Raw genomic sequence first — 27102 nt, 5'->3', positions numbered from 1 at the left:
CAAGCACTTGCCCTTTTATTGCGTGTTCCCAGACAGGTGGTTTTGAAACAGTTACATAGAATAACTTTTGGGAGATGAGCATAGCCCTCTCTGCACTCCCAGGGAGCTGATGGTTGGTGCCATGAGTGGATCATCCTCTCCTTGTTTTCCCCAGATTATAACCTTCAGAGACTACTTGCCCCGCCTGCTGGGAAATAACTTCAGGACAGCGATTCCTTTCTACCAGGGGTACAATGACTCTGTGGATCCCCGAATATCCAGCATCTTCACCATTGCTTTCCGCTTTGCTCACGCTTCGATTCAGCCCTTTGTGTTCCGCTTGGATGATCGCTACCAGCCTGTAGGCCCCCCAACCCTCCTCAGCAAAGAATTCTTTGCTATGTGGAAAATTGTGACACAAGGTAAAACCCTTCCTGCAGTCCTACTCTCCGCTGTCCCACACCCATTCTGGTCAGACACTTCCCGTCTGCCACTATGGCCAGACTTCACAACAGGATACATCAACATAGGGGTCATTGTCTCAAAATCAGCCAGTGAATCCTGCCAGTCACCAGTGGCCAAAGCATCTTGCCATCCCAGCACAGTTCCTCTGAGTGGTCAAAGTAGAAACCGTCCTCTTGGGGAAGCTCACAGCTGGTTGGTTAAATGTTTAGAGTTGCTAATAAAATCACTGAAGATAAACATTTTCCTGAGAGGGGAGGAAAAAAGACCTGAATGCAGGAAGTTTGGAGTTATGTGAGGTACTTACATGGTCCCCATCACCATATGGTCTGGGTCTCTCACAATCTTTAAGGTTTCAGAGTAGCGGCCGTGTTAGTCTGTATCTGCAAAAAGAAAAGGAGGACTTGTGGCACCTTAGAGACTAACAAATTTATTTGAGCATAAGCTTTCGGGAGCTACAGCTCACTTCATCCAATGAAAATCTTCACGAAATCTTTAAGGTATTTATCCTCACAACACCTCTGTGAGATAGGGCAGACATCTGGCATCGGCCACTGTCAGAGACAGGACACTGGGCTAGATGGACCACTGGTCTGAGCCAGGATAGCCGTTCTGATATTCTTACTGTCCCCAGTTGCAGATGGGGAACTGAGCCCCAGAGAGAATGAGGGAGAGATCCACAAAGGGATGTACGTGCCTAAATCCCAGATTTAGGGGACTAAATCCCTGTTTAGGCACCACTGCAAGTCACAAAACCCCCACTCAGCTGCCATTTAACCCTTTAGGTGCCTAAATGCATTTGCTGTAAATGCTCCCTTGGGGTCTATGGTTCTGCCCTGACCATGTTCCTCCACCTATCTTCCTGCAGGACCCAGTCCAGTGGGTGTGCTCAGAACATGCCTAACGCTACACAGAACAGTCAGGCAAGGAGGGAGGAGGAGGCAGAGCTGGTCTCCCTTATAGCTTTTAATCCAGTGGCTAGGGTACTCACCCAGGAAGGGGGAGGCCCCAGTTTAATTCCATCCTCTTCCTGATGAGGCGAAAAAGTTTGAAGAGGGCTTTCCCACCTCTTAGGTGAGTGCCCTAAACACTGGACTATAGGGAGCTTCTCATGCTTTCTCTGGCCCAATTAATATTTAGTTACAGTAGAACGGCTTTCACATGAGAGACTGACAGCACTGCTACCAGAATATCCCATAGTCCAGTCATTAGGGTGTTCATATGAGCAGGGGAAGAGCCTTGGTCAAATCCCTTCTTCATATCAGGCAGAGGAGGGAATTGAACTTGGTCTCCCATGTCCTGGGTGAGTGCCCGAACCAGTGCACTGAAGGTTATACAGGAGGCAGCTTCCTCAGTGTTGTGGGAAGCTAGGCAGCCACCTAAACCTCCTAACTCCAGCAGAGGGGTTCCTGGCTGTGGATTGCTAGCAGAGATAGGCTCCTTCCTGCAGCCTGGATTTGGGTGCTGAACTCTGCGAGGGGGTGGGGCTTAGAACACTGCCCTCTGATCTGCCTCCCCCGTTGGCTAGTTGGGGTGGCTCCCCACCGAGCTTTGGTGGAACCTTTCCTCGGGTGCCTCTCTCCCCCACCCCCCCCATGCACTGATGCCTACCTCAGGCTTTGTGGGTCCCCTGATTTTCCAGGCATTGAGAAGTGAATCTTTACAATGGCCATGCACCTTTTTTGAATTGGGGCCTGAGTATCTTGCCCAAGGCCTCCTAGGAAGTTTGTGATGGTGCAGGGAATTCAACCCAAGTCTCCTGAGTCCCAGGTCAGCATGTTAGCTGCTGGACCACCCTCCTTTTCTGAAGGAGCACTTTTCCAGATATCAGGAAATTCAAAGCTTAGGTTCCCAAGTCATCTACTATACCAGTAGATGTATGAACAAAAGCCCAGCTGGGGCCTCTGTTTCAAGTGCAGTGTCCATCCCTAAAGTTGTTGGATGTGGAAGGCCATTTACTAGTAGCTGTTTAATTCCTGCAGGTGGCATTGACCCTATTCTCCGTGGCTTGATGGCTAATCAGGCCAAACTGATGACACAGAGGCAAATGGTTGTGGATGAAGTCCGGGATCGGCTGTTTGAACAGGTCATGAGGATTGGACTGGATTTAGCGGCACTTAACATGCAGCGGGGCAGAGATAAAGGTCTCCCAGGTGAGGATCCCAGCTGGCTCCATCTCAGAAACAAAACTCCAGAGGAAATGGAAAAACCAAAATGCCAAACCCCACAGGAATGAATGTAAATTGCAGTATATTCTAGAAACGTAGGGAGAAAACCAGACAGTCCCATAATGGAATACAGAGAAATGTAGTCAACCTTAAGCCATCCACATACCCTGGGACAAAAAGTCTGACATGGAGAGTAAATATTGACAGCACAGTGTTGGCTGGGATCTTGCAGGGATCTCTTCTGGGTCCTGTCTGCTTTACTGTGCCACAGTAAACCAGTAGGTAGGAAAGTGGATGAAGGGAAAGCAGTGGACGTGTTGTTCCTTGACTTTAGCAAAGCTTTTGACACGGTCTCCCACAGTATTCTTGCCAGCAAGTTAAAGTATGGGCTGGATGAATGGACTATAAGGTGGATAGAAAGCTGGCTAGATTGTCGGGCTCAACGGGTAGTGATCAATGGCTCCATGTCTAGTTGGCAGCCGGTATCAAGTGGAGTGCCCCAAGGGTCGGTCCTGGGGCCGGTTTTGTTCAATATCTTCATTAATGATCTGGAGGATGGTGTGGATTGCACCCTCAGCAAGTTTGCAGATGACACTAAACTGGGAGGAGAGGTAGATACGCTGGAGGGGAGGGATAGGATACAGACGGACCTAGACAAATTGGAGGATTGGGCCAAAAGAAATCTGATGAGGTTCAGCAAGGACAAGTGCAGAGTCCTGCACTTAAGACGGAAGAATCCCATGCAGCACTACAGACTAGGGACTGAATGGCTCGGCAGCAGTTCTTCAGAAAAGGACCTAGGGGTTACAGTGGATGAGAAGCTGGATAAGAGTCAACAGTGTGCCCTTGTTGCCAAGAAGGCCAATGGCATTTTGGGATGTATAAGTAGGGGCATTGCCAGCAGATCGAGGGACGTGATCGTTCCCCTCTATTCGACACTGGTGAGGCCTCATCTGGAGTACTGTGTCCAGTTTTGGGCCCCACGCTACAAGAAGGATGTGGAAAAATTGGAAAGAGTCCAGTGGAGGGCAACAAAAATGATTAGGGGACTGGAACACATGACTTATGCAGAGAGGCTGAGGGAACTGGGGATGTTTAGTCTACGGAAGAGAAGAATGAGGGGGCATTTGATAGCTGCTTTCAACTACCTGAAAGGGGGTTCCAAAGAGGATGGCTCTAGACTGTTCTCAGTGGTAGGAGATGACAGAACAAGGAGTAATGGTCTCAAGTTGCAGTGGGGGAGATTTAGGTTGGATATTAGGAAAAACTTTTTCACTAGGAGAGTGGTGAAACACTGGAATGCGTTACCTCGGGAGGTGGTGGAATCTCCTTCCTTAGAAGTTTTTAAGGTCAGGCTTGACAAAGCCCTGTCTGGGATGATTTAATTGGGGATCGGTCCTGCTTTGAGCAGGGGGTTGGACTAGATGACCTCCTGAGGTCCCTTCCAACCCTGATATTCTATGATTCTTTGAAAGTTAGCCACTGACTTAGCAGCCAGGGTGGAGCTAAGAGCTGACTGGAGTTAGATGCTTAGCAGCATAATCCTTTGTGTTCACATCACATTGCACAGAACGGTGCAAACAGTCACTGATGAACTCTTCTCTTTGTGTCACAACAAATATATTATCTTCAGTTGATAAATGGCAAAACTGGCATGGAAGCTAATGACTTGTCTGCAAGAATCATTGCCAAGCCCGGACTAGAATTCAGGAATTGCTGCATTCTAACTCTGCCCAGCTTCTGAACTACGCTGCCTCTTTGATTCAACAAATCACATCTTCTCACATGTCCTGTGTGTGGCTCATAGAAACATAGAAGATCAGGGTTGGAAGGGACCCCAGGAGGCCATCTAGTCCAACCCCCTGCTCAAAGCAGGACCAATCCTCAACTGAATCATCCCAGCCAGGGCTTTGTCAAGCCTGACCTTAAAAACCTCTAAGGAAGGAGATTCCACCACCTCCCTAGGGAACCCATTCCAGTGCTTCACCACCCTCCTAGTGAAAAAGTTTTTCCTAATATCCAACCTAGACCTCCCCCACTGCAACTTGAGACCATTGATCCTTGTTCTGTCATCTGCTACCACTACTTATTGTGTGGCAGATGTGCCCCTGCTGTGAGCAGGTCAGTGCCCTCAGGAGCCAACCGTAACACCTCACAGCTAAGATTGCAGAAGTGGAGGAGTCATAAAGAAAAGTAGCAGGTAGAAAAATGATAGTGGATGGCTTTAACTCCCCTACGATTCACTAGACCATGGTGAGTAGGAGTAAGGAGGTGATTTTACTTCTGTGTACGGCATTGGTGGGACCAGTCTTGGAATGTTGCGTCCATTTCTGGTGTCTCCAATGAAAAAAAATGATGACAAATTGAAGATGGTACAGAGAAGTGCCACAAAAAAGATTTGAGGGCTGGAGAAACTTACAGTGAGAGACTTAAAAAACTCCAACTGACTAGCTGATCAGAAAGACGATATAGAGGTGACTGGACTACACTGTTTCAGTACCATCATGGGGAGAAAAGCCTGGGTGCTAAAGGGCTCTTTAATGCAGTGGAGACAGGCAGAACAAGAGCCAATGGCTGGAAGCTGAGGCCAGGCAAATTCAAATGGGAAATATGGCACAGATTTTTAATAGAGGGTGATTAGCCATTGGAACAAGCTGCCAAGGAAAGTGGTCGATTCTCACCTCCTTAAGTCTTCAGAGCAAGACTGGAGCCTTTCTAGAAGAGAAAAGGAGGACTTGTGGCATCTTAGAGACTAACAAATCCGATGAAGTGAGCTGCTCACGAAAGCTTATGCTCAAATAAATTTGTTAGTCTCTAAGGTGCCACAAGTCCTCCTTTTCTTTTTGCAGATACAGACTAACACGGCCGCTACTCTGAAACGTTTCTAGAAGAGATGCTTTACTCAGACACATTTCGTTGGGCTCAACACAGGAGAAGCTAAAATTTCTGGCCTGTGTTACACAGGAGGTCAGACTAGATGATCTAATAGTTCCTTCTAGCCTTACACTCTATGAATCTGGGAATGGTTTGGAGTATCAGTTTGGTACCAGAATGACACCTTTTTACATCAGCCTGTTGAGGTGCCTACAGAAGAAGCAATTCTCAATTCAGATGTGGTCTACACCAGGAAATTAGGTCAGTATCACTACATCGCTCAGGGGAGTGAATAATCCACACCCCTGAGTGACACAGTTAAACCAACCTGACCTCTGGTGCAGACCTAGTTCCGCCTCTTGGGGAAGTGGAGTACCCATGTCGACAGGAGGTGTAGATAGCGTCTTCATTGAAGCACTGAGGTGGGGCAGCTGCAGCGTTTTCAGTGTAGACAAGCCCTTAGTCTTGAGTCATAGACAGGAGTTAATAAAATTAAAATGGAGCATAGAAGCTTCCTGGGCTAACAGTGATCACTGCCCAATTAGGCTGATATTGTAACTAGGATAGCATTGTGGTGGGAAACTTAATAAGGCAGACTTCAAAACTATGAGGAATGGTGATAAATTCACAGTTTTCAAGGCCAGAAGTAACCTCTAGGATCTAATCTGACCAGCATAACACAGACCATATAACATCAGCCTGTCATTCCTGCAGTGGAGGGAATAATTCTTCCGTGCTATATAAGGCAACACAACTGGGTCTACTACCAGGTGTCTGAACTAGAACAGAACATTTACAAAGATACCCAAATTGATTAAAACCCTCTAAATGAGGATAATTTACTCCCTCCCTTGCTAATCTGTTCCAATGCTTCATTACACTCACTGTTAAAAAGCTGCAATTTATTTCTCATTTGAATTTGTCTAACTTCAGCTTCCAGCCATGGGATCTTATTCTGCCTTTATCTGCTAGAGCAAAGAGCTCCCTAATGCCTGGTGCCTTCTCTAGATAGGCAATTATTGACAGGATTAAAGAGTCTCTTAATCTTTGTTTTGATAAGTGAAATACATTGAGCTCATTAAATCTCTTAGTGTAAGTTGTACTTTCCAGACTTCAAATGATTCCTTAGCTCTTCTCTGAACCCTGCCCAGGTTTTCAATATTATTTTTAAAGTGTGGAGACCAGAATGGGATGTAGTGTTCCAACAGTGATGTATTCAGAGATGACAGAATCTCACTAGTTCTACTCAACATTCCCCTCTCTATACATCCAAAGATCATTTTGGTTAATAGCAGGTAGAAGAATATATTAGAATCTTAAACTGTAAATGGAGCCTGAAAGTAACTGAAGACTCCATAGAGAGACACAATTATTGATGTGCCTCTGACACCAAAACAAACAAAGAGTAAAAGCTGCCAGGTAGGAAAGGGTTATGTCTAAAACAGCATGATCTAAAGAATAAACATCCTGCCTGAACTATACTGATCGTGCCAGGTAAGGTACTAATTGGAACTAAAGTTGACACAAAGAGTTGACACAAAGAACAGAAAATCAGAGACAATAAGGGGAGAGCTTTAGAAAAGACTTCAAATACACTAGAAACAAATATGTGACTGTGTCATCCAAGGAAGAGGAAAAACTTGCTAGCACAGATGGGAGGGAGATGGTGGTATTGACTGCTCTGCTCTGGTTCTGCAGGGTATAACGCCTGGAGACGGTTTTGTGGGTTGACACAGCCTCGCGACTTAGCTGATCTCTCTGCAGTGCTGGATAATTCTGATCTGGCCCAGAAGTTCATGGACCTGTACGGGACACCAGACAATATCGACATCTGGATTGGGGCACTCGCAGAGCCATTTGTTCCCAATGGCAGAGTTGGGCCCACCTTGGCTTGCATCATTGGATCTCAGTTCAGAAAATTGCGAGATGGGGACAGGTAAGAGATCATACAAAGATAGGAATCCCAGTGATTAAGGGTAGGAGGCTGTTTGTTTCGGGGAGCTGAATGCAAGCTCCATCTATGGTTTTGTTCATCATCTTCCAAAGTGAATGAGGTCACTGCATATTTGGTATTTTATAATCTATATTTAATAGCTACAGGTATATCTGCTTCCCCTTCTTACATATCAGAGGTATATCTAGAACATCAAATACCAATTGATATCTACTTATTCTTCTTCGAGTAGTGTCCCTATGGGTGCTCCACTGTAGGTATTCTGAATACAGAAAAGGGGATCCCCATTCATAGTAAGCCACTGGAATTTAAGCCTGTAGTGGTCCCTCACTCTGAAGTGGGAGAGGGAGGCTACTCTGCCTCGCTATAGGCAGACTACAGGCAGGCCTCACTACAGGCAGACTACAGTAATAGTCTTATAGGGAAGAGCTCCAGCCCCTTGGGGGGGGCAGAAACACAAACAGTCTTTAGCCTGCAGCCACCTGGCTGGACAGACAGCTACAAACCATCTGTAGAGGGGCTCTGGCTCCCTCTGGGCGGAGCGGAATCACAATTAGGGCTCTTGCAGGGGTGAGCGCCAAAGCAGTCTGGGGGCTCAGACAGGGCAGGGGGGGAGCTGAGCACCAAAGCAGACAAGAGGCTCAGGCGGGGGGAGGGGGGGGTGAACGCCAACACAGGCCTCTTTGCCTATGGTGGGGAGGCTGCCATCCAGGGGTGGGGTATCAGGGGGACGCAGGCCCACCTAACTCCACTGCATCCCAGCCCAGGCCCCTGAAAGTGGCAGGGTGATCTGCCACTGGGTCAGCGGGGGTTCCAGCCGCAACATGCTGACTCACACTCCGGCAGCAGGACCGGACTAGAGTCTGGTCTCCCTGGGCCCTCCTCCCCCCCACAGTCTGGATGTAGGGTCCCAAACAGGGCCAGCTCCAGGCACCAGCGAACCAAGCAGGTGCCTTGGGCGGCCAATGTAAAGAGGTGGCAGGACGTCGGGTTCTGGGGCGGCAATCCGTCCTCGGCGGTGGCGGGACGTGACTCTTCTACAGTCACCGGCGGCAATTCAACGGCCACACCATTACTCTGCTTCCATGTTCGGCCACATGTTTTGGGGTTTTTTTTGCGGCTTGGGGCGGCAAAAACATTGGAGCCAGCCCTGGTCCCAAAGGTCCCCCCTCTGCTCGGGGTACTTGGCCGCGGGTAGCTCCGGCAGCTCCTTGGGGTCCTCGTCTGGCAAAGTGTCGGTCCACTTGGGCTGGACCAGGCTCTTGCAGGGACGTCTGCTCCCCTGAAGAGACATCCGGTCTCTCCTGTGGCTCAGCAACAGAGGAGCTCCTGGTACTTCCAGTGAGAGGGGTGGGGTGGGTTTGGCTCCGCCCACCCAGGGGAGCATAGAATCAGAGAATCCCAGGGTTGGAAGAGACTTCAGGGGGTCATCTAGTCCAACCCCCTGCTCTAAGCTGGGCCAACACTAGCTAGGTCATCCCAGCCAGGGCTTTGTCTATCTGGGCCTTAAAAACCTCTAAGGAAGGAGATTCCACCACCTCCCTAGGTAACCCATTCCAGCGCTTCACCACCCTCCTAGTGAAATAGTGTTTCCTAATATCCAACCTAGACCCCACCCCGCTGCAACTTGAGACCGTTGCTCCTTGTTCTGTCATCTGCCACCACTGAGAACAGCCGAGCTCCATCCTCTTTGGAACCCCCCTTCAGGTAGTTGAAGGCTGCTATCAAATCCCTCCTCATTCTTCTCTTCTGCAGATTAAATAACCCTAGTTCCCTCAGCCTCTCCTCATAAGTCATGACTTCGTAATCATTTTCATTGCCCTCCGCTGGACTCTTTCCAATTAGTCCACATCCCTTCTGTAGTGGGGGGACCAAAACTGGACACAATACTCCAGGTGTGGCCCACCAGTGCCGAGTAGAGGAGAATAATCACTTCCCTCGATCTGCTGGCAATGCCCCTACTTATACATCCCAAAATGCCATTGGCCTTCTTGGCAACGAGGGCACACTGTTGACTCTTATCCAGCTTCTCATCCACTGTAACCCCTAGGTCCTTTTCTGAAGAACTGCTGCCGAGCCATTCGGTCCCTAGTCTGTAGCGGTGTATGGGGTTCTTCCATCCTAAGTGCAGGACTCTGCACTTGTCCTTGTTGAACCTCATCAGATTTCTTTTGGCCCAATCCTCCAATTTGTCTAGGTCACTCTGGGACCTATCCCTACCCTCCAGCATATCTACCTCTCCTCCGAGCTTAGTGTCATCTGCGAACTTGCTGAGGGTGCAATTAATCTCATCATCTGGACCATTAATGAAGATATTGAACAAAACTGGCCCCAGGACCAACCCCTGGGGCACTCTGCTTGATACCGGCTGCCAACTAGACATGGAGCCATTGATCACTACCCGTTAAGCCCGACAATCTAGCCAGCTTTCTATCCATTTTATAGTCCATTCATCCAATCCATACTTTTTTAACTTGCTGGCAAGAATACTGTGGGAGACTATATCAAAAATGTAGTGGTCCCTCACACTCCACTTCAGAGCGAGTCTGCTCAGCCTCACCACAAAGCCCCATTCATGACAAAGCTCACAAAGAGAAAGATTTCAGAGTAGCAGCCGTGTTAGTCTGTATCTGCAAAAACAAAAGGAGGACTTGTGGCACCTTAGAGACTAACAAATTTATTTGAGCATAAGCTTTCGTGAGCTACAGCTCACTTCATCGGATGCATGCAGTAGAAAACTGATGAAGTGAGCTGTAGCTCACGAAAGCTTATGCTCAAATAAATTTGTTAGTCTCTAAGAAGTGGTTCGGGACTATTTAGAAAAGCTGGACGTGCACAAGTCCATGGGGCTGGATGCGTTGCATCCGAGAGTGCTAAAGGAGTTGGCGGATGTGATTGCAGAGCCATTAGCCATTATCTTTGAAAACTCATGGCAATCCGGGGAAGTCCCGGACGACTGGAAAAAGGCTAATGTAGTGCCCATCTTTAAAAAAGGGAAGAAGGAGGATCCTGGGAACTACAGGCCAGTCAGCCTCACCTCAGTCCCTGGAAAAATCATGGAGCAGGTCCTCAAGGAATCAATTCTGAAGCACTTAGAGGAGAGGAAAGTGATCAGGAATAGTCAGCATGGATTCACCAAGGGCAAGTCATGCCTGACTAATCTAATTGCCTTCTATGATGAGATAACTGGTTCTGTGGATGAAGGAAAAGCAGTGGACGTGTTGTTCCATGACTTTAGCAAAGCTTTTGGCACTGTCTCCCACAGTATTCTTGCCAGCAAGTTAAAGAAGTATGGGGTGGATGAATGGACTATAAGGTGGATAGAAAGCTGGCTAGATTGTTGGGCTCAACGGGTAGTGATCAATGGCTCCATGTCTAGTTGGCAGCCGGTATCAAGCGGAGTGCCCCAAGGGTCGGTCCTGGGGCCGGTTTTGTTCAATATCTTCATTAATGATCTGGAGGATGGTGTGGATTGCACCCTCAGCAAGTTTGCAGATGACACTAAACTGGGAGAAGAGGTAGATACGCTGGAGGGTAGGGATAGGATACAGACGGACCTAGACAAATTGGAGGATTGGGCCAAAAGAAATCTGATGAGGTTCAGCAAGGACAAGTGCAGAGTCCTGCACTTAGGATGGAAGAACCCCATACACCGCTACAGACTAGGGACCGAATGGCTCGGCAGCAGTTCTTCAGAAAAGGACCTAGGGGTTACAGTGGATGAGAAGCTGGATAAGAGTCAACAGTGTGCCCTCGTTGCCAAGAAGGCCAATGGCATTTTGGGATGTATAAGTAGGGGCATTGCCAGCAGATCGAGGGACGTGATCGTTCCCCTCTATTCGACACTAGTGAGGTCAGGCTTGACAAAGCCCTGGCTGGGATGATTTAATTGGGGATCGGTCCTGCTTTGAGCAGGGGGTTGGACTAGATGACCTCCTGAGGTCCCTTCCAACCCTGATATTCTATGATTCTATTATTCTAAGGTGCCACAAGTCCTCCTGTTCTTTTTAAAGAGAAAGATGTTGCTTGTGTTCATGTTTCATTGGAAATGACATGCCAGCTGTCCCGAGTCTATCAAAACCCACAGGATAAAATCTGTTGCTGCTCTTTTCCTGTTTTGGGCAGATTCTGGTGGGAGAATATCGGGATTTTCACTCCCCAGCAGCGAGGCGCCCTGAGACGGATCAGCTTGCCACGTATAATCTGTGATAACACCCACATTACTGAGGTTCCTAGGAGTATTTTCTATGCCAATACTTACCCCAGAGACTTTGTGAACTGCAATCAGATACAGAAGCTGGACCTCTCGGCTTGGAGATCAACGTGTGCTGGGGAAGGTAGGTACGGAGAGAACTGGCTGGCTTGCACTCAGCGTAACATGGGGAACTCAATTTTCAAAGTAGGATACGCAAAGGTGCATGTTTGCATCTGCATTTAGGGGCCTAGATAAATACTTACAGGGCATATTTTCAAAGGTTTTTAGTTGTTTAAAGATGCAAATAGGGGCCTAGTGAAATTTTCAAAAGCACCTAAACTGATTAAGATACTTTAACTCCCTTGAAAATCAGTGCGAGTTTGGCATGTAATTCCAGAAGTGCTTTTGAAAATCCCACTGGGTGCCTATCTACATACTGAGGTACCTAAATAGCTTTGTAAAGCTGGTTCTTAGGTCCAGAAACTGGTATATAGATGCCTAATGCAGATTTAGACACCTACATTTAGGCACCCAGGCTTGAAAATTGGGCCCATTATGAGTAAGCTCATGGGCATGCAGTCCCTCAGCATGGCTGGTCAAAGGTAAAGCTAACCTGGGCTGCCAGGGATGAATTTATATAAGTGTTTAGCTTGTTACCTCTTCAGGACAGGGTCTTCCTGTCACATCGAAATTACCATAGTGGGTCAGAGCAGCAATCCCTCCAGCCATCTGTCCTTGTTGTCTTGTTCTGAGCACATTGTCAGTGCTTAGCAAATAATTGCTGAGGGATCAGGAGTGGCTCCCAAGATAAGGCTGAGTTGAGAGTGCCACTTTACAGCACAATTTATTTCATTTATTTCCGATGAAGAAAGATTCTGAATACAGATATTGTTTCTGATATTTCCCCCAGACCTGGATCTGGACTAAGTGGCTGGAGTATGTTGAACTTCTAAAGGTTTAAAAATGCCCCTTTTCCAAATTTAGCTTTTCGATCTAATGTTTTTCTGGGTTCCCGGAGCTAAAAATTCACAGAATGTATGGACCCCACCCCAGAAAATTCTCCAAGATCTCAGACGCATGTCCCTTTTCAGCATGGGATTTGGCTTTTTGTTTCTATTATTCTTCAGAACTGTTTTCATTCATGCCTCTGGAGCTCCTGGAAACTGAAGAAGGGTGTGTGAGGAGCTCGAGCTGGAGCCCAGTGGGCAGAGCTGGCCCACTGGTCTTCATGAGCAGACGAAGCAATTGCTTAGGGCTCCGAGCAGCTCAAGGGAGTCCCTCCGTTTTTATTATAAGAATTTGCCTGGTTTCGTATTGTGTCTGTCTGTGGCGGGGGGGAGACGGGATATTCCTGCTTAGGGCCCCCAGTGGGCTAGCACCAGCTCTGCCAGTGGGCAATGCAGAGAGCACAGGGGGCTGTGGGATGGACGTGAGGAGCAGTTCAGTGCTGCAGAAGGAGAATGTTTCACTATGGCTTGCCAAGGGGAGTCCTGGTTCAGGGAGCTGGAAGAGGTCAGCTGCAGCGGGTCACTCCCCTGCAGAGGCTAGCAGATCCCCTTCTCACACAACAGCCATCCTGGTAACCAGGGAATACCGGGTGGCTGCATCCTGGGAGTGTCAACTGATGGTATCTGAGGAAACATGAGAGGTGAGGTCTGGCACGAGGAGATCTCTCTACTGCAGTGCAAGCTCAGGCTTGCAGCCCCGGGCTTCCCGCAGCAGGCTAGAGCAGGGCTGGTAGGTGCTTCCCTGCCTTGTCCTCTTGCAGAACTCAGCTGCTCCTCAGCCCTTTCTGATCCTTCAGGTTCTCAACTGAGCAGGGCCGGCTCGAGCTTTTTTGCCTCCCCAAGCAAAAAAAAAAAAAAAAAAAAGGCGAGCAGAGAGCTGCCAAAGAGCCGCCCCAATTTTGGCCAAAATGCCGCCGCTCCACAGGGGCCGCCCCAGGCACGTGCTTCCTTAGCTGGTGCCTGGAGCCTGCCCTGCAACTGAGCTACGTAGCTCCCCTTCTTCAGCAGCTAAGTAACCAACTAATATCCAACAGATAAAACATTGAAATTTCTTGCCCAAGCTACATTTGAAAAAATTAGAAATTAACTTATTAATGACTGTTTATCTAATTATTACAATTTTAGACTAAATCAGGTCACCTGTTCAAGAGGACCCATTGTGACATACAACCAACTGCCACCCTTCCTGTCCAGTAGATTTGCATGCTCTGGTACAAGTGGTAAAAACGCCAGGGGCGTGAGGGACACTGTACACAAAGTGTCATGAGTTCTCATTGGTAGATGTCTCAGACTCAAAAGTCGTACTTCTAAAACGTTCTTTGGCCATCTGTTGGCTCCTGTGCCTAGTCAGATGGGAATCCTGCTTTGCTGTACTGGACTAGGGTAATTGGAGAAGGACTCCAGCTGGGCAAGGTGAACACCTCCCACAGAGCTTGAGGGCATCGATTGGTGGATATATTGCCTCTCTCCCCTTTGTCCTCCTGTTCCTGCTTAACCCATAGAGATAAAACAAAATCCCAGCCTCCCAGGGGCCTTCACTGCTTTATTAACACCTTGCCCATTTCACCCCACAGAAGAAGCATCCGGTGACTACTAGTGATGGAAGCTGAAGTTCCCCTGGAGGGCTGGATTCAGGATGCTGCCCACAAGGATTCTTTACCACATTCAGTCCAATGCTTTTACTGCCTGGAATGCACGGCATAAGTGCTAGCGTTTGGCTTGATTTTGTTTTGCATGAGGCCTCTTCCGTGAGATGCAACCAAATTAAAGTGAGCATTGGTAAAGGACATTCCAGTGCAATATATGAAATGTTCTAAACATGACATTACAGAGCAGAGAACGGCACTAGAATGAGTTTTCAAAACGACAACAGAATATTTGACAATCAGCCAGGAAGCTGCCCTCTTACGAAATTCACACAAATTTGGCCTAAATCAGCTTCTTCTTAAGAGCCATTTCTTTCTGTCTGATTTTCCATAATCATATGGGTCTCTGTTGGGAGATGGTGTTGTAGGACAAAGTAGGTCCAACGGATGCACTAGAATTTCTCTGCAATGAACTCTTAACGTATCTCTTGTTTACTAAAAATCTGTTGTGCTCTCTGAGTTAGTATAACAAATCCTAGAATTTTTCCTTTAAGAGAAACAAAGTTTGCAGATTTTCCAGGGATGCATTTGAACGAGACAGTAATGATTGTCAACCATGTGATGCCATTTAATTATTGTTCTGTGGTTTCTAGCATAAAAAAGCTTCTCTTTCTGATTTTCCTGGAATGGTGAGTCAGCAAAGTGTCTCTATTGAAGAAATGAGACATTAACTCATTAATTCCTAATCTTTTTGCAGACTTTGGAAAAGTCATAGAATCTCATAGTTGGAAGGGACCTCAGGAGGTCATCTAGTCCAATCCCCTGCTCAAAGCCAGACCAATCTCCAATGTTTGCCCCAGATCCCTAAATGGCCCCCTCAAGGATTGAATTCACAGCCCTGGGTTTAGCAGGTCAATGTTCAAACCACTGAGCTATTCCCCCCCCACCAAAACTATTCCATGGTAGTCACAAAAGAATAAGGATTAGTGTTAGCACCACATATGAAAGGAAATTGGCACAACAGCCTCAGTTCTCTGGGCTGGGGAAGGAGCACTTGGCATGAGTCTTAGCATCCTAAACCGGGGTGATGGGACCAGTCCTGGTGCTAATTAGAGCAGCTGGAAGATGAAAACCAAATGGGTGCAGGGATGCCTTTTCTATGCTTCCTTTTCCCCTGGCTCCATCCCCATCTGGCAGCTGAGGTGCAGGAGAAATTATACAAGCTCTGTGTCACCTTAGGATTCCCTTAGGCAGGGGGAATCCACCAGCAATTGATGCAGTGATAATTGTTTAGCTCTCTGGGACAGGGTCCACTGGCATTAGAATTGCTTTGCCCAGCTGAAGTGGCTAGAATTGTGCAAAGTAGCCCTATGTTTGGGTGATTTGGTGCCTAGCTATCCAGTCACATAGGCCGTATAAATTTGGAAAGCCAGTGTGTTCATTTGTGTGGTTCCTCTGGCATTTTAATTTAATCCTCAATTAATTTAATTAACTCAGGCATCAGTGCAAAGAATCTTCTGCTGAGTGAAGGCTGAGAGTTTGGGATGTGAACAGTAATTGCTAGTGACAGTCACAAAGCCACAGTGTGATCTTCAGCATTACACAACAAAGGACTCCTCTGATTTTCAGGTCTGCTCAGAACATGAAGTCCTCTCTCAGTTACTGCACATGCCCCTGTCTCATGATAGGACTAGAATAAGCAAAGCTGGAGAAGAAAATCATTCTCTGTTAGAACTCTTCTGTCCTCAAAATTGTTTGATTCTGGGTCTAAGCAGCAGAATCAGGATTGCATCCGCATGGAGGCAGGAAGTGTGTTTATTACTGCCATGCCAATTTATGTGGGAAGCTGGGCACAATACAGGTGGCAGTGACTCTTTTTTGAGCCTTTGTTTGTAACTAAGCTTTCTTTCACTTAATTAATTGTAAGGCTAGAGGGGCCTATAGTGATCATCTAGTCTAACTTTCTGTATAACACAGGCCACAGAACTTCCCTGAATTAACTCCTGTTGGTTCTAGAGCAGATCTAGTTCAAATAGTCTCATTCCACACATATCCCACCATTCCTCAAGCGAGGGGCAAGCCAACTTCTCCTTCGCTCCTGTAACGGGCCTTGAGTTGCTATGCCGCTGTATAACCACTCTCTGTGTAACGCATCGCCCAATAAAATGCTTTTTGGAACCGAGGCTGACTTTCCTTTCCCGTGTGCAACGTGATGAGTGCAGGAAGTCGTGAAGGGAGGTGGGTGAGGACAGGTATTGTGCAGGGACTTGGCAGGTACGTGCTCAAATCCAGAGGCACGAGCCAAAGTAGAGAATGCTGAAAAGAAATTGCCCTGCCGAGTCCCTGTGCAGCAGAGGCATCCCTTAGCTTCCTGGGACATGGGATACCGTGACAGAAAACTGAGGAGGAGAACTGCAGCGGGCATGGTACAAATCAACAACTGCCTCTCAGAGAAACAGCTGATAATGAAACCCCCAGCCCTCCCGCAGAGCAGACAAGACGTCCCCTCTGAGCCCTCAAAGTAAGTATGGGGGATTGCAGGGACCGGTGCCCATGAGGCTCAAATTGCTTCCTTACTGCCAATGCCTTACTCAGAGGGCAAAATTATTTAAAATATATCCATGTAAGATTTTTTTTTTTTAGAAATTTCATCAAATTAATGTGACTGAATGTGATAAAAATGTAAATGAGCAATTATTTAATTATTAATTAAATAATCAAAGAAGGAGTTGGGTTTTGACTGGCTGTGCCTGACAAAATGTCTGACCCAGCCCCATGACCATCAGCTTTGGGGCACAAGCCACTCCCCACCCCAAAGCTGCCCCATCTCCCCCCGCACTACATCCATATGGTCAATGGTGCTTGAGTGGAACTGGGCTTAGAGAAAATGCATCTTTGGTCACACCACATAACAAGTCCCAGCTGGGACATGCCACTCCCTGACCTGACATTGTGGTCTTGAGAAATATCCTGTGCGATGTCACACCCCCCACTTCCATTTTGTACAGGGATTCTGAAGAAGGAACTGGGTTTTGACTGGCTGTACATGACAAAATAAGCATCGGGGGGGAGGGATAGCTCAGTGGTTTGAGCCTTGGCCTACTAAACCCAGGGTTATGAGTTCAATCCTTGAGGGGGCCATTTAGGGATCAGGGCAAAAATTGGGGATTGGTCCTTCTTTGAGCAGGGGGTTGGACTAGATGACTTCCTGAGGGCCCTTCCAACCCTGATATTCTATGATTCTATTCTATGATTCTATGATCAGGTCACCCCAAGTGACATGTCTCTGTGACCATTCGACTGTGCTGAAGTAGCTGGAACATGCTACTTGCTGACCTGAAGCTTCCTTCTTAAGCAACTTGCTGACATATGTCACCCCTCCACCCCACTTCCATTGTGTAAATGGTGCTTGAATAAGAGCTGGGTTTTGACTACCTTTGTCTCTGCTGGCCCCACATGACACGTTTCTGTGGCTGTTTGACTGTGCTGAGGGAGCTGGGACACGCCACACACCTACCCCAAACTTTGCTTCTGTGCAATATGCCATGAGACATCACACCTCCACCCACTTCCATTGTGTAAATGGCTTGAATAAGTAGCTGGGTTTTTACAGATTGTATGCAAAAAAATGGCATCGTGGGTCAGCCCAAGCGGCACATCCCTGCAACTGTGCAACAGTTATGAAGAAGTCGGGATATGCCACTCCCTAACCTGACGCTTTGCTCTTGAGCAGTGTGTTGTGAGATGTCATGCCCCAGCCCACTTCCATTCTGTTTGTGGAGCTTGAATAAGAAAATGGGGTTTGACTGGCTGTATGTCACAAACTACATGTTGGGTCACCCCAAGTGACATGTGCCTGCAAGCGTTAGACTGTTTTAATGGAGGTGAGACATGGAACTCCCTGAGCTGAGACATTTTCTTTGTGAAAAATTGTGGCCTATGTCACCAGCCTCCTTCCCTTCCCCTCCAAACACTTTAGCAGGTAACAAGAGCAGCAGACAGGGAGCTTCTGAGCTGTGAATCCTGTGCTTGCAGGAAGAAGGATTCAGTGCTTGTTGTGTTTCTGCGTGAGGGTTGTGCGGCTGGGCTGTGGCCCCCACAGTGGCTGGGGGGGGGACTGTAGGCCTTGCAGGAGCTCAAGATATCACTAGCAGTGTAAACCAAAGGCTGTGGCCTTGGCAGAATAGTAACACACTAGGTGTCAGCTAACCAGATAACTACATTCCTGACCAGAGATGATGGTACAAAAACACACAAATCTCTCAAATAACTGTGTAAACACATCCCTAAGAGATGGCACCGGAACACACTGACCCGTCATAAAAATAAGGAGGCGATGCCAGGACAATGGATAAGGATGTTTTGGAAAAATCAGTAGGTCCAAGGAGAAGGGTGGTCCGGAGTGTAATACGTAACGTGTCTGTATCAATGTGTAAAAGGAGAAGCCATAGGAAGGGCATCTTTGTGCCTGTCTGGGGGACGAGATTGTGGTGTCCTGTTTGAGGTGGTACCATTGTCGTGAGCATACACGTGTTAGTGTACCTGTAACCACGGAGCCAGGGCACTAGGACCGTGTTTTGCGAATAATAAACCCGGCCAAGTGCCTTCGCCGCCGAACTGAACCCGTGGCCTTTCTTTATGAGTAACATTGAGGTCTGCTGAATCGGTGAACTGCATTCCCTGCGAACGCAGCTGACATTGCAGCTCCAGCAACAACAGCACTTAGCGGCCTTAGCGACGCTGCTGCAGCACTAACAACAAGGGTGTGTGGCGGGAGGCCTGGGCCATTGTCCAGAACCAGGCTCCGGGCGGCTATTTGAGTGAGCTGAGCAGTGAGACAGTATGGTGGTTGCCAGGTTAACAGAGGCAGACAACCAGATGAGTTCTAGTGCGAATGCAGAGAGGGAGTGTGAGCTCTATTTGAGGTATGACTCTCCAACAGGTAGCAGATATGGATGATGAGGGAACCGTTGCTGTGACCTGCCTTAGATGTGCTGCTTTCCTTTCTGTCAGATGATAAAATAGAATTCTCATGAATGAAATGCAAGCTGGTGGCCTTACTAGAAGAGACGATATATAGTCTGGAAGCATAAGTTGCAACATTATGCAGCATTTGAGAAAACAAAAGCTTCTTGAATCAGCCAATTCAGAAATCTTTGTGACAAACACCACAAGGGAAAAGATCAGTGATAAGGGAATTGAAGAGAGTAGAAAGCAAAGAAGTGAACAGGAGATTTGTGACCAAGAGGGGAAAGAAAACTTGTAGTCATTCAACCTGACTAGTAGTATCAAAAAGTGTTCAAACACTCAGCAAGCCAACCATGGAAGAACCAGTCTCTGAAGGAATGGAACAGAAAACTACAGGGGACACACCTGATATGGTATGAAGTAAGCAGCTACCAAGAGAGGTTCTTCAATCATCCTGAGAATACAAACAATCATCGTCAGCAAGTCCATATTAAGAGGAGTGGATAGAAAATTCAGCAAGGGACATGAGGACAATAGGCTGGTGTACTGTCTCCCAGGAGTGAAAATATGAGATGTCATTGTAGGATTAGACAGGATTATTATGAAGTTGTCTGGCAAGTCTCCACTGACAATGATACCCACTGGAACCAAAGACAAAGCATCACATGGAACCACACAAATGATAGAAAATCTCAGTCATCTTGGAAGGGAGTAGAAAAAGAGGACAGTCCAAGTGATCTCCTTAGCGATCCTACCAACCTAATGAGCAAGAGAAGGCAAAAAATAGGTTTTGGCTTTGTGGATCATTGGGCCACATTCCAGTTGGCCAAGGGGCTGTACAAACAGGATAACCTGCATCTCACAAGTAGGGGGCTAGTCTTCTAGGCTGAAGACTAGCTGAAACAGCAAGGAGGGCATTTAACCATCAACGCAAAAGAAGAATGCTGAGGAGGCAAATGTGGTACAAAACTCAAACATCATGAACAAATTGAACTGATGTGACAAATAAAATGAAGAGAAGAAATTTTTAAGTTGCTTATACATTAATGCTAGGAGTCTGGGTACCAAATAAGAGGAATTAGAAATGCTCATTCATGGATAAAAAATGGATATAATTGGCATTACTGAATGCTTGTGGGACAAGGCTATAACCTGCTTAGGAAGGCTAGACTGGATAAAAGAGGTGGAGGGGAGGTGGCACTCTACATTAAAGACCATGTTACCTGTTTTAGAGTTATTGATAACTCAGAACCACAGAGGATCTCAAATGCAGATGGATCAATGTGCTACCTAACAAAGCCCAGGACAGGGTACTGGTGGCGGGGTCTGTTACAGGTCACTAAATCGGACCATAGAACATATCTACCTGTTATGTGTTGACAGAAATGGTGTTGTTATGGGGCCATTTAATTTAGGAGACATATGCTGAAGATCTCTTGCAGCCAGTAATAAAACATAATTCCAATTTCCAAAAATTATAGATAATAATTATCTAATACAAAAGCTAACACAAATTGCACCCATGAGATAACTCTGGTTTGGAACTCATTATGACAGCTAAAGGTGAGTTTATCACTGGACTGAAAGTTGGTGGTTGCCTCAGGATCAGTGATCATAACATGAGTACATCATTATGGACAAACAGAAGACAGTCCCAACAGAGATAGATAGACTTGTTGCTTCAAGAGGGCTAATCTCTCAAAGCTGAGGAAAATTCTGCGGGAAATTGATTGGAAAAATATTTAGAAAGAAAAATGTGAATAAAAATTGGTTGTTCTTTAAGAAGTTACTAGATATTCAAAAAGCCATACTTCCACCATCAAGAAAGAGGACAATTTTGATTAAAAGTCCATCATGGTTCAGTCATGTGGTGGACGCAGCAATAAATAAAATAAAGAAATAAAAAAACCCAATATATGACATTGAAATAAAAGGAAATAGATAGAAATCAATATAAATTAGTAGTTATGAAGTGTAGAATATTGATAAGGGAGGCTAAAGACATCAGGAAAAAATCTAAGGCTGGTAGGGCTATGCGTAAGGAGTTTTAAAAGAATATTAGGATCTAAAAAAATTCTAAAAATGGTATGGTAATGGTATATTACTAGGTGGAAATAGCAAAATAATTAATGATGATACAGAAAGTGTTCAATAAATATTTCTGTTCTGTATTTGAAAAGACGCGGGCTGATGTATTTGTGTCACATGAGGTTGATGCACTGTGTTTCAGCCCCGCCAGCATGCCTGAATAACTTGCACCAAGGAGTCCTAAAAGGGTTATCTAGAGTAGATCAGTGGCCCACCAATGTTAATTTGTAATACATTTTTAAATACCAGCAAAATTCCAAAAGACTGGAAGTGTACTAATGCTGTGTCAATAGTCAAAAAGTGCAAGTGGTATGACCTGGGTAACTATAAATCAGTCAGTCTGACCTCAGTCCTGGGCAAAATAATGGAAAGCTGATATGGGATTAAATTGTTAAAGAGTTAAAGAATAGGAAGATATAATTAGTGCCTGCCAGTATGGTTTTATGGAAAATGGCTCTTGCCAAATAAACCTGATTTTAGTCTTTGATGAGATTACAAGTTTGGTTGATGCAATCGCCTTTGGGTGAACGTACACTTCCCCAGTTAGTCAGGTAGGTCCACTCATCAGTGCCTACCCCCAGCCGTTCAGTCCCCAACCCTCACCTCTGCTCCTCCTATGGTTCTTCACTCCCATCTTCCTGGCCTAGGGGTCTGCAGTGGGGGTCCCCTCTCCCCTTTCCCAAGCTGGGCGGAAGTGGCTCCAGGGAGTCTTCACCTCCCCTTTTCCCCTTCCCAGGCCAGGTGCTCCAGTGGAGAGGGGGAGGAGCAGCAATTGTTTGGTGCAATCTCACAGAAGGGTAGGAGGGAGCAGAGCCATGCCAGGCTGCTGGGCTCTTTGCTGTCCCCTCCAACCGTCAAAGCAGCTAGTGGAGGGGAGAGACTCTGTCAGCTTCAGCGTCACCAGACAAGCTCCAGCCCCCTCTGAAATCCTGTCACTGTGAAAAATATTGGAGAGATGGCAACTCTGTTATAATAATACTGTTTGTTTTGGGGAGGGAGGGAGCAACTCAGAGCTGCCTTCTGAGGACCCTGCTCCTTGCCTCCCTTCTCCACTGGCACAGAGCCTCATGGGAGCAGTCTTCTCAATGTTTCCAGACTGCATGAGATTCTCTGCATTTGGCTGTTTTACCTGCAAAGTAAGTCAATGTTCTGAAGACATGAGACTCCACGTCTTTGGAGTGTTCCCTTTGGCTTCAGGGAATACCTAGTGGGTTAGAAGCCAGGAGGATGTAGGTTCTACATATGCCTCTCCCTCACTGAGGGAAACTTGTGTTCCTATGTGCTTCACAACATCTACTGTTCAGCATCCCTGCCCTAAGAGGGAAGCAAGTGGTTTCCTTCCATTATTTTTCAAATGAAGTTACACAGGATCTTTCTTGACAGCACTAGTAACCAAAACCAGGTCTTTAGTATGACGGACTCAAGGCTTAGCTGCACTTCCTATTGTTGCCCAATCTTTAGATTATGTATTAATTATATTGATTACTTAAGACTCCCCAGTTATTACTTTGAGGGTTGACAAGATCAGGCCCGGTATTATTTAAATTATTATATAGTTGGGAAACCCAATGCGCACCGTGGCAACATCTACACTGTAGGAACTCTTTTATATTTACAACTACAGATGATCAATGCATTTAGCACAGTCACAAACACCCCAACTCAGTAAGGCAGATAGAGATACTACAGAATGTCCATCTGCACATGCACATATTCACACATCTCCTGTAGAACAACCTGAAATATGAGCCATCATCTTGCTCATCACGCTCCACATCATCACCAGTGCCCATCATTCTGGCATCTCCCAAGGACTACATTTCTCTCCCCTGCTGCCCCTAGGCTGGGATGCCACTTTTATAATATGTTATGCTGACACTGTTGTGTTCGATGCATATTCAGTAGGGGATTTCCCCCCCTTTTCCTTATTTGTATTTCCTCACCTTACTAACATTGGAGTGTCTTTTCCCATCGACTAGTATATCAGTGATCTCAGCGTATTATCATATACGTCAATTCGTTACCATGGCCCTTTTGTGGTTAGGTATCACATTTGTTGTTTCTGTCCAAACTGGTTATTTCAGTTCTTTCCAAGTTCCAAGATGTGCGGTACCTGTTAAGTTTAAAAGGGTATTTACTTAGGAAGCCCCCATGCCAACCTACTTCAATGCATCCTCTATGTTAAAGGTCGCAGCCATATATGGACCTTATGTTTTAGCTCATCATAGAACCATAGATTATCAGGGTTGGAAGGGACCTCAGGAGGTCATCTAGTCCAACCCCCTGCTCAAAGCAGGACCAATCCCCCAATTTTTGCCCCAGATCCCTAAATGGCCCCCTCAAGAATTGAACTGACAACCCTGGGTTTAGCAGGCCAGTGCTCAAACCACTGAGCTATCCCTCCCTCCCCATCACCCTATCACAAGGTGAAAGGTCCCAAATATATGTATGCAAACTATGCATTAGCTCAACATACAGGATGTGCCCAGTAGGTCCCTTGTGTTACAGTCAAAATATACTTTAATATAAACCCATAAACCCATAATAAAACAAATAATCAAATCCATAAGAAAATAAAAAACATATAAGAAAAGATATACAGGCAAGCAAGCAGGCTAGCTTAGATGTGTCTTATGTACCTATTATGTACATCCGTTCATTGCCAGGACACTTCTGTGGTGGACTCACGTACCTGTGGTCAGAATTCCCCTTAAACTCTATTTTCAGCTCCCCAAATGCTTGAGGTTTTCCGTTGGGCCATTTTTTGTGCAAAGTTTATCTGTTCAAAGTTCATAGGCCTCAAGCCTTATGCTAACTTGCTGAAGTATTTCATATACGATACAGGCCTGTAGGTTTCTTGCATTACTGCTAAATATAATGCAAAGCAGAATATAATGCAAAACAGTGAATATAATAAAGGCAAGCTAGCCCACTGGACTACAATATCATGCAGGACATCCCAAACCTGTGTACTGGTAACCACTGCTCTATCCACAAGAACACATTCCCTTTCCAAAGCCAGGACTAAATTCAGGGAGCTAGATTCCCAATATTGTACAGCTCGCTAGCTACTAGCTGTGTAGCCCATTAGCAAAGTAGAATCACTTCCCATCTCCCACTTCTGGCTGCCCAACACAAAAGGGATAGCTTTTAAAGGGTATTTAAGTCCCTAAATATTCTTTTAGGCACCTTGTGGGATTTTCAAGATGCCTAAACAAACCTTTTGGCACTTAACTGTCTTTAAAAATCTGTCGAGAGTGGCTTTCCAATACCAGGGCCTTGTGGGATTGTTCCAATTACCAGGAGAAATTGATGCCCCATGAGATGAAGGGGTGCAATATGATAGAGGTCTATATAATCATGAATAATGCAGAAAAAATGAATAGGGAAGTGCTATTTACCCTTTCACCTAACACAAGAACTAGGGATCACCCAATGAAATTGGGCAGCAGGTTTAAAACAAACACAAGGAAGCACTTCTTCATACAACACACAATGTATGGAATTCTTTGCTGGGGGATATTGTGGAGGACAAAAGTATAACTGTCTTCAAAAAAGAACTTGAGAAGTTCCTGGAAGACAGGTCCATCAATGGCTATTATCTAACATGGTCAGGGATGCAACCCCCTGCTCTGGGTGTCCCTAAACCTCTGACTGCCAGAAGCTGGGACTGGACAACAGGCGGTGGCTCACTCCATGATTGCCTGTTCTGTTCATTGCTTCTGAAACACCTGGCATTGGCCACGGTCAGAAGACAGGATACTGGGCTAGATGAACCATTGGTCTAACCCAGTATGGCAGTTCTTATGTCAGGTATTTGTTTGATGCAATCCTGTTTATTTACAAAGAATGTACAGTCTTGTTCCTCTGAACACAGTAAGAACCAACATTTGTAGGCAGTTTCCTTGGTCAGAAATCCAACCCAGTGTTTCCAGCCAGTCTTATGTCCCAAGGAGCGATGTCTCTGTATTCTCTCTGGGCCATGATCTCCATGGCTTCTCTCACTGTCTGTTGGCTTTCTTTTTGCCTTCTGGCTGCTTTCTGCTTCTGACACACAGAGATACACATAGCTGCAATCAATCAATGCTCCAGTCTCTGCGTTTGAAATCAATCACCGGGGAAACCCCTTGGCCCACATAGTTGGCTTCTGATTAGCCTTGAATATGGTCTAGTGCTTTGGACAGTGGCTTCCATTGTCTCCAGCTATTATATTCCATAAAAGAGCTTAACTGCTGAAGGGTGGCTAGCATTCCCATCAGCTGAGAGGAGGTCTGTGATTGCTTGTAGATAAAAGACATGCTTCAGTGCAGCTGTCATAACCATACAGCTAAGGGTAGCCTAGAATTCCTCCTTGCCTGTAAGGGGTTAAGAAGCTCAAATAGCCTGGTTGGCACCTGACCTACAGGACCAATGGGGAAAGAAGGTACTTTCAAATCTTGGGAGGGGAGGAAGGTTTTGTTTGTGCTCTTTGTTTTGTGTGGGCTGTTCTCTCTTGCGACTGAGAGTGGCCAGACAGAAATCCATCTTCTCCAACCCATTCCAATCCAAGTCTCCACTATTGCAACCAGTATACGTAAGCCAGGCAAGGAGGATTAGTTTATCTTTTGTTTTACTTGTGAAATTTCCCTGTGCTAGGAGGGAGATTTATTCCTGTTTTCTGCAACTTGAATTTTCCCTGTGCTAAGAGGGAGGTTTATTCCTGTTTTCTCAAAAAGAAAAGGAGGACTTGTGACACCTTAGAGACTAAAAAATTTATTTGAGCATAAGCTTTCGTGAGCTACCGCTCATTTCCTCAGAGGTTTTGCACATGAATGCATCCGATGAAGTGAGCTGTAGCTCACGGAAGCTTATGCTCAAATAAATTGGTTAGTCTCTAAGGTGCCACAAGTCCTCCTTTTCTTTTTGCGGATACAGACTAACATGGCTGCTACTCTGAAACCTGTTTTCTGTAACTTTAAGGTTTTGCCCAGGGGGGAATCCTCTGTGTTTTGACTCTGAATACCCTGTATAGTATTTTCCATCCTGATTTTATAGAGAGGATTTTTACCTTTATTTTTTTAAAATAAAATCCTTCTTTTAAGAACCTGACTGATTTTTCCATTGTTCCAAGACCCACGGGTTCGGGTCTTTGATCATTTTGTAAGCAATTGGTTAGGATATTATTCTCAGGGGGGCTTAAGGGCTTGGGGGGATTGCTGGGGGAAGAGGAACTCCAAGTGGTCCTTTCCCCTGGTTCTTTGTTAAATCACTTGGTGGTGGCAGCTTTACTTAAACCTAAGATACAAGGGAGAATTTGTGTCTGGGGAGTTTTTAACTAAGCTGGTAGAAATAAGCTTGGGGGGGTCTTTCATGCGGGTCCCCATGTCTGTACCCTAGCGTTCAGAGTGGGGAGGGAACCCTGACAGCAGCCATTAACACCTTGCACCATAACAATCACTTTACAAAGTGGCCCTTACTTCTTTGGCTCAAGTGATAGACATTTGGGCTAGGGATCTGGAGAACCCAGGATTCCTGCTGGTGATTCATTTTAGGAGTTCTCATGGTTGTATGTGATGGAATTTCTAGTTTTTTAGTTTTGTTTGTAAACAAGTGCTTTATTGAATTCACCCAGTGAGAAAGATCTTTAAACCTGCTTTATGGTTAAGGCTCCATGTTTGTTACGGAGGTCTCGGAAGTCACAGATTCTGTGACTTTCTGTGACCTCTGTGACTTGTGCAGCAGCCCTTTGTGCCTGACCCAGGAGCCATCTGAGCTGCTCGGGCAGCCCCCAGGTCTGTCGCTGGGGCAGTCTCGGGGGCCTCCCACCCCCAGCAGCAGAAGT

At 46.2% G+C, this 27102-nt stretch overlaps 1 protein-coding gene across 1 annotated transcript in view; it reads left to right on the top strand.

Annotated features, from left to right (window-relative positions):
- Window positions 1-16635, top strand: part of LOC142000231 (eosinophil peroxidase-like) — a 77567-nt gene extending 60932 nt beyond the window's left edge. The window contains 5 exon segments of the mRNA XM_074974325.1: window positions 155-401; window positions 2424-2594; window positions 7182-7419; window positions 11563-11774; window positions 14214-16635. Coding sequence (XP_074830426.1) covers window positions 155-401; window positions 2424-2594; window positions 7182-7419; window positions 11563-11774; window positions 14214-14236 — 891 coding nt within the window. The 3' untranslated portion in view covers window positions 14237-16635.
- Window positions 16636-27102: the final 10467 nt, after the last annotated feature.

The sequence above is a fragment of the Natator depressus genome, chromosome 17 (genome assembly GCF_965152275.1).
Source record: "Natator depressus isolate rNatDep1 chromosome 17, rNatDep2.hap1, whole genome shotgun sequence".
NCBI classification, from domain to species: Eukaryota; Metazoa; Chordata; order Testudines; family Cheloniidae; genus Natator; species Natator depressus.
Note: the sequence above shows the minus strand (reverse complement) of the source record. Positions and strands in the feature narration are given on the sequence as shown.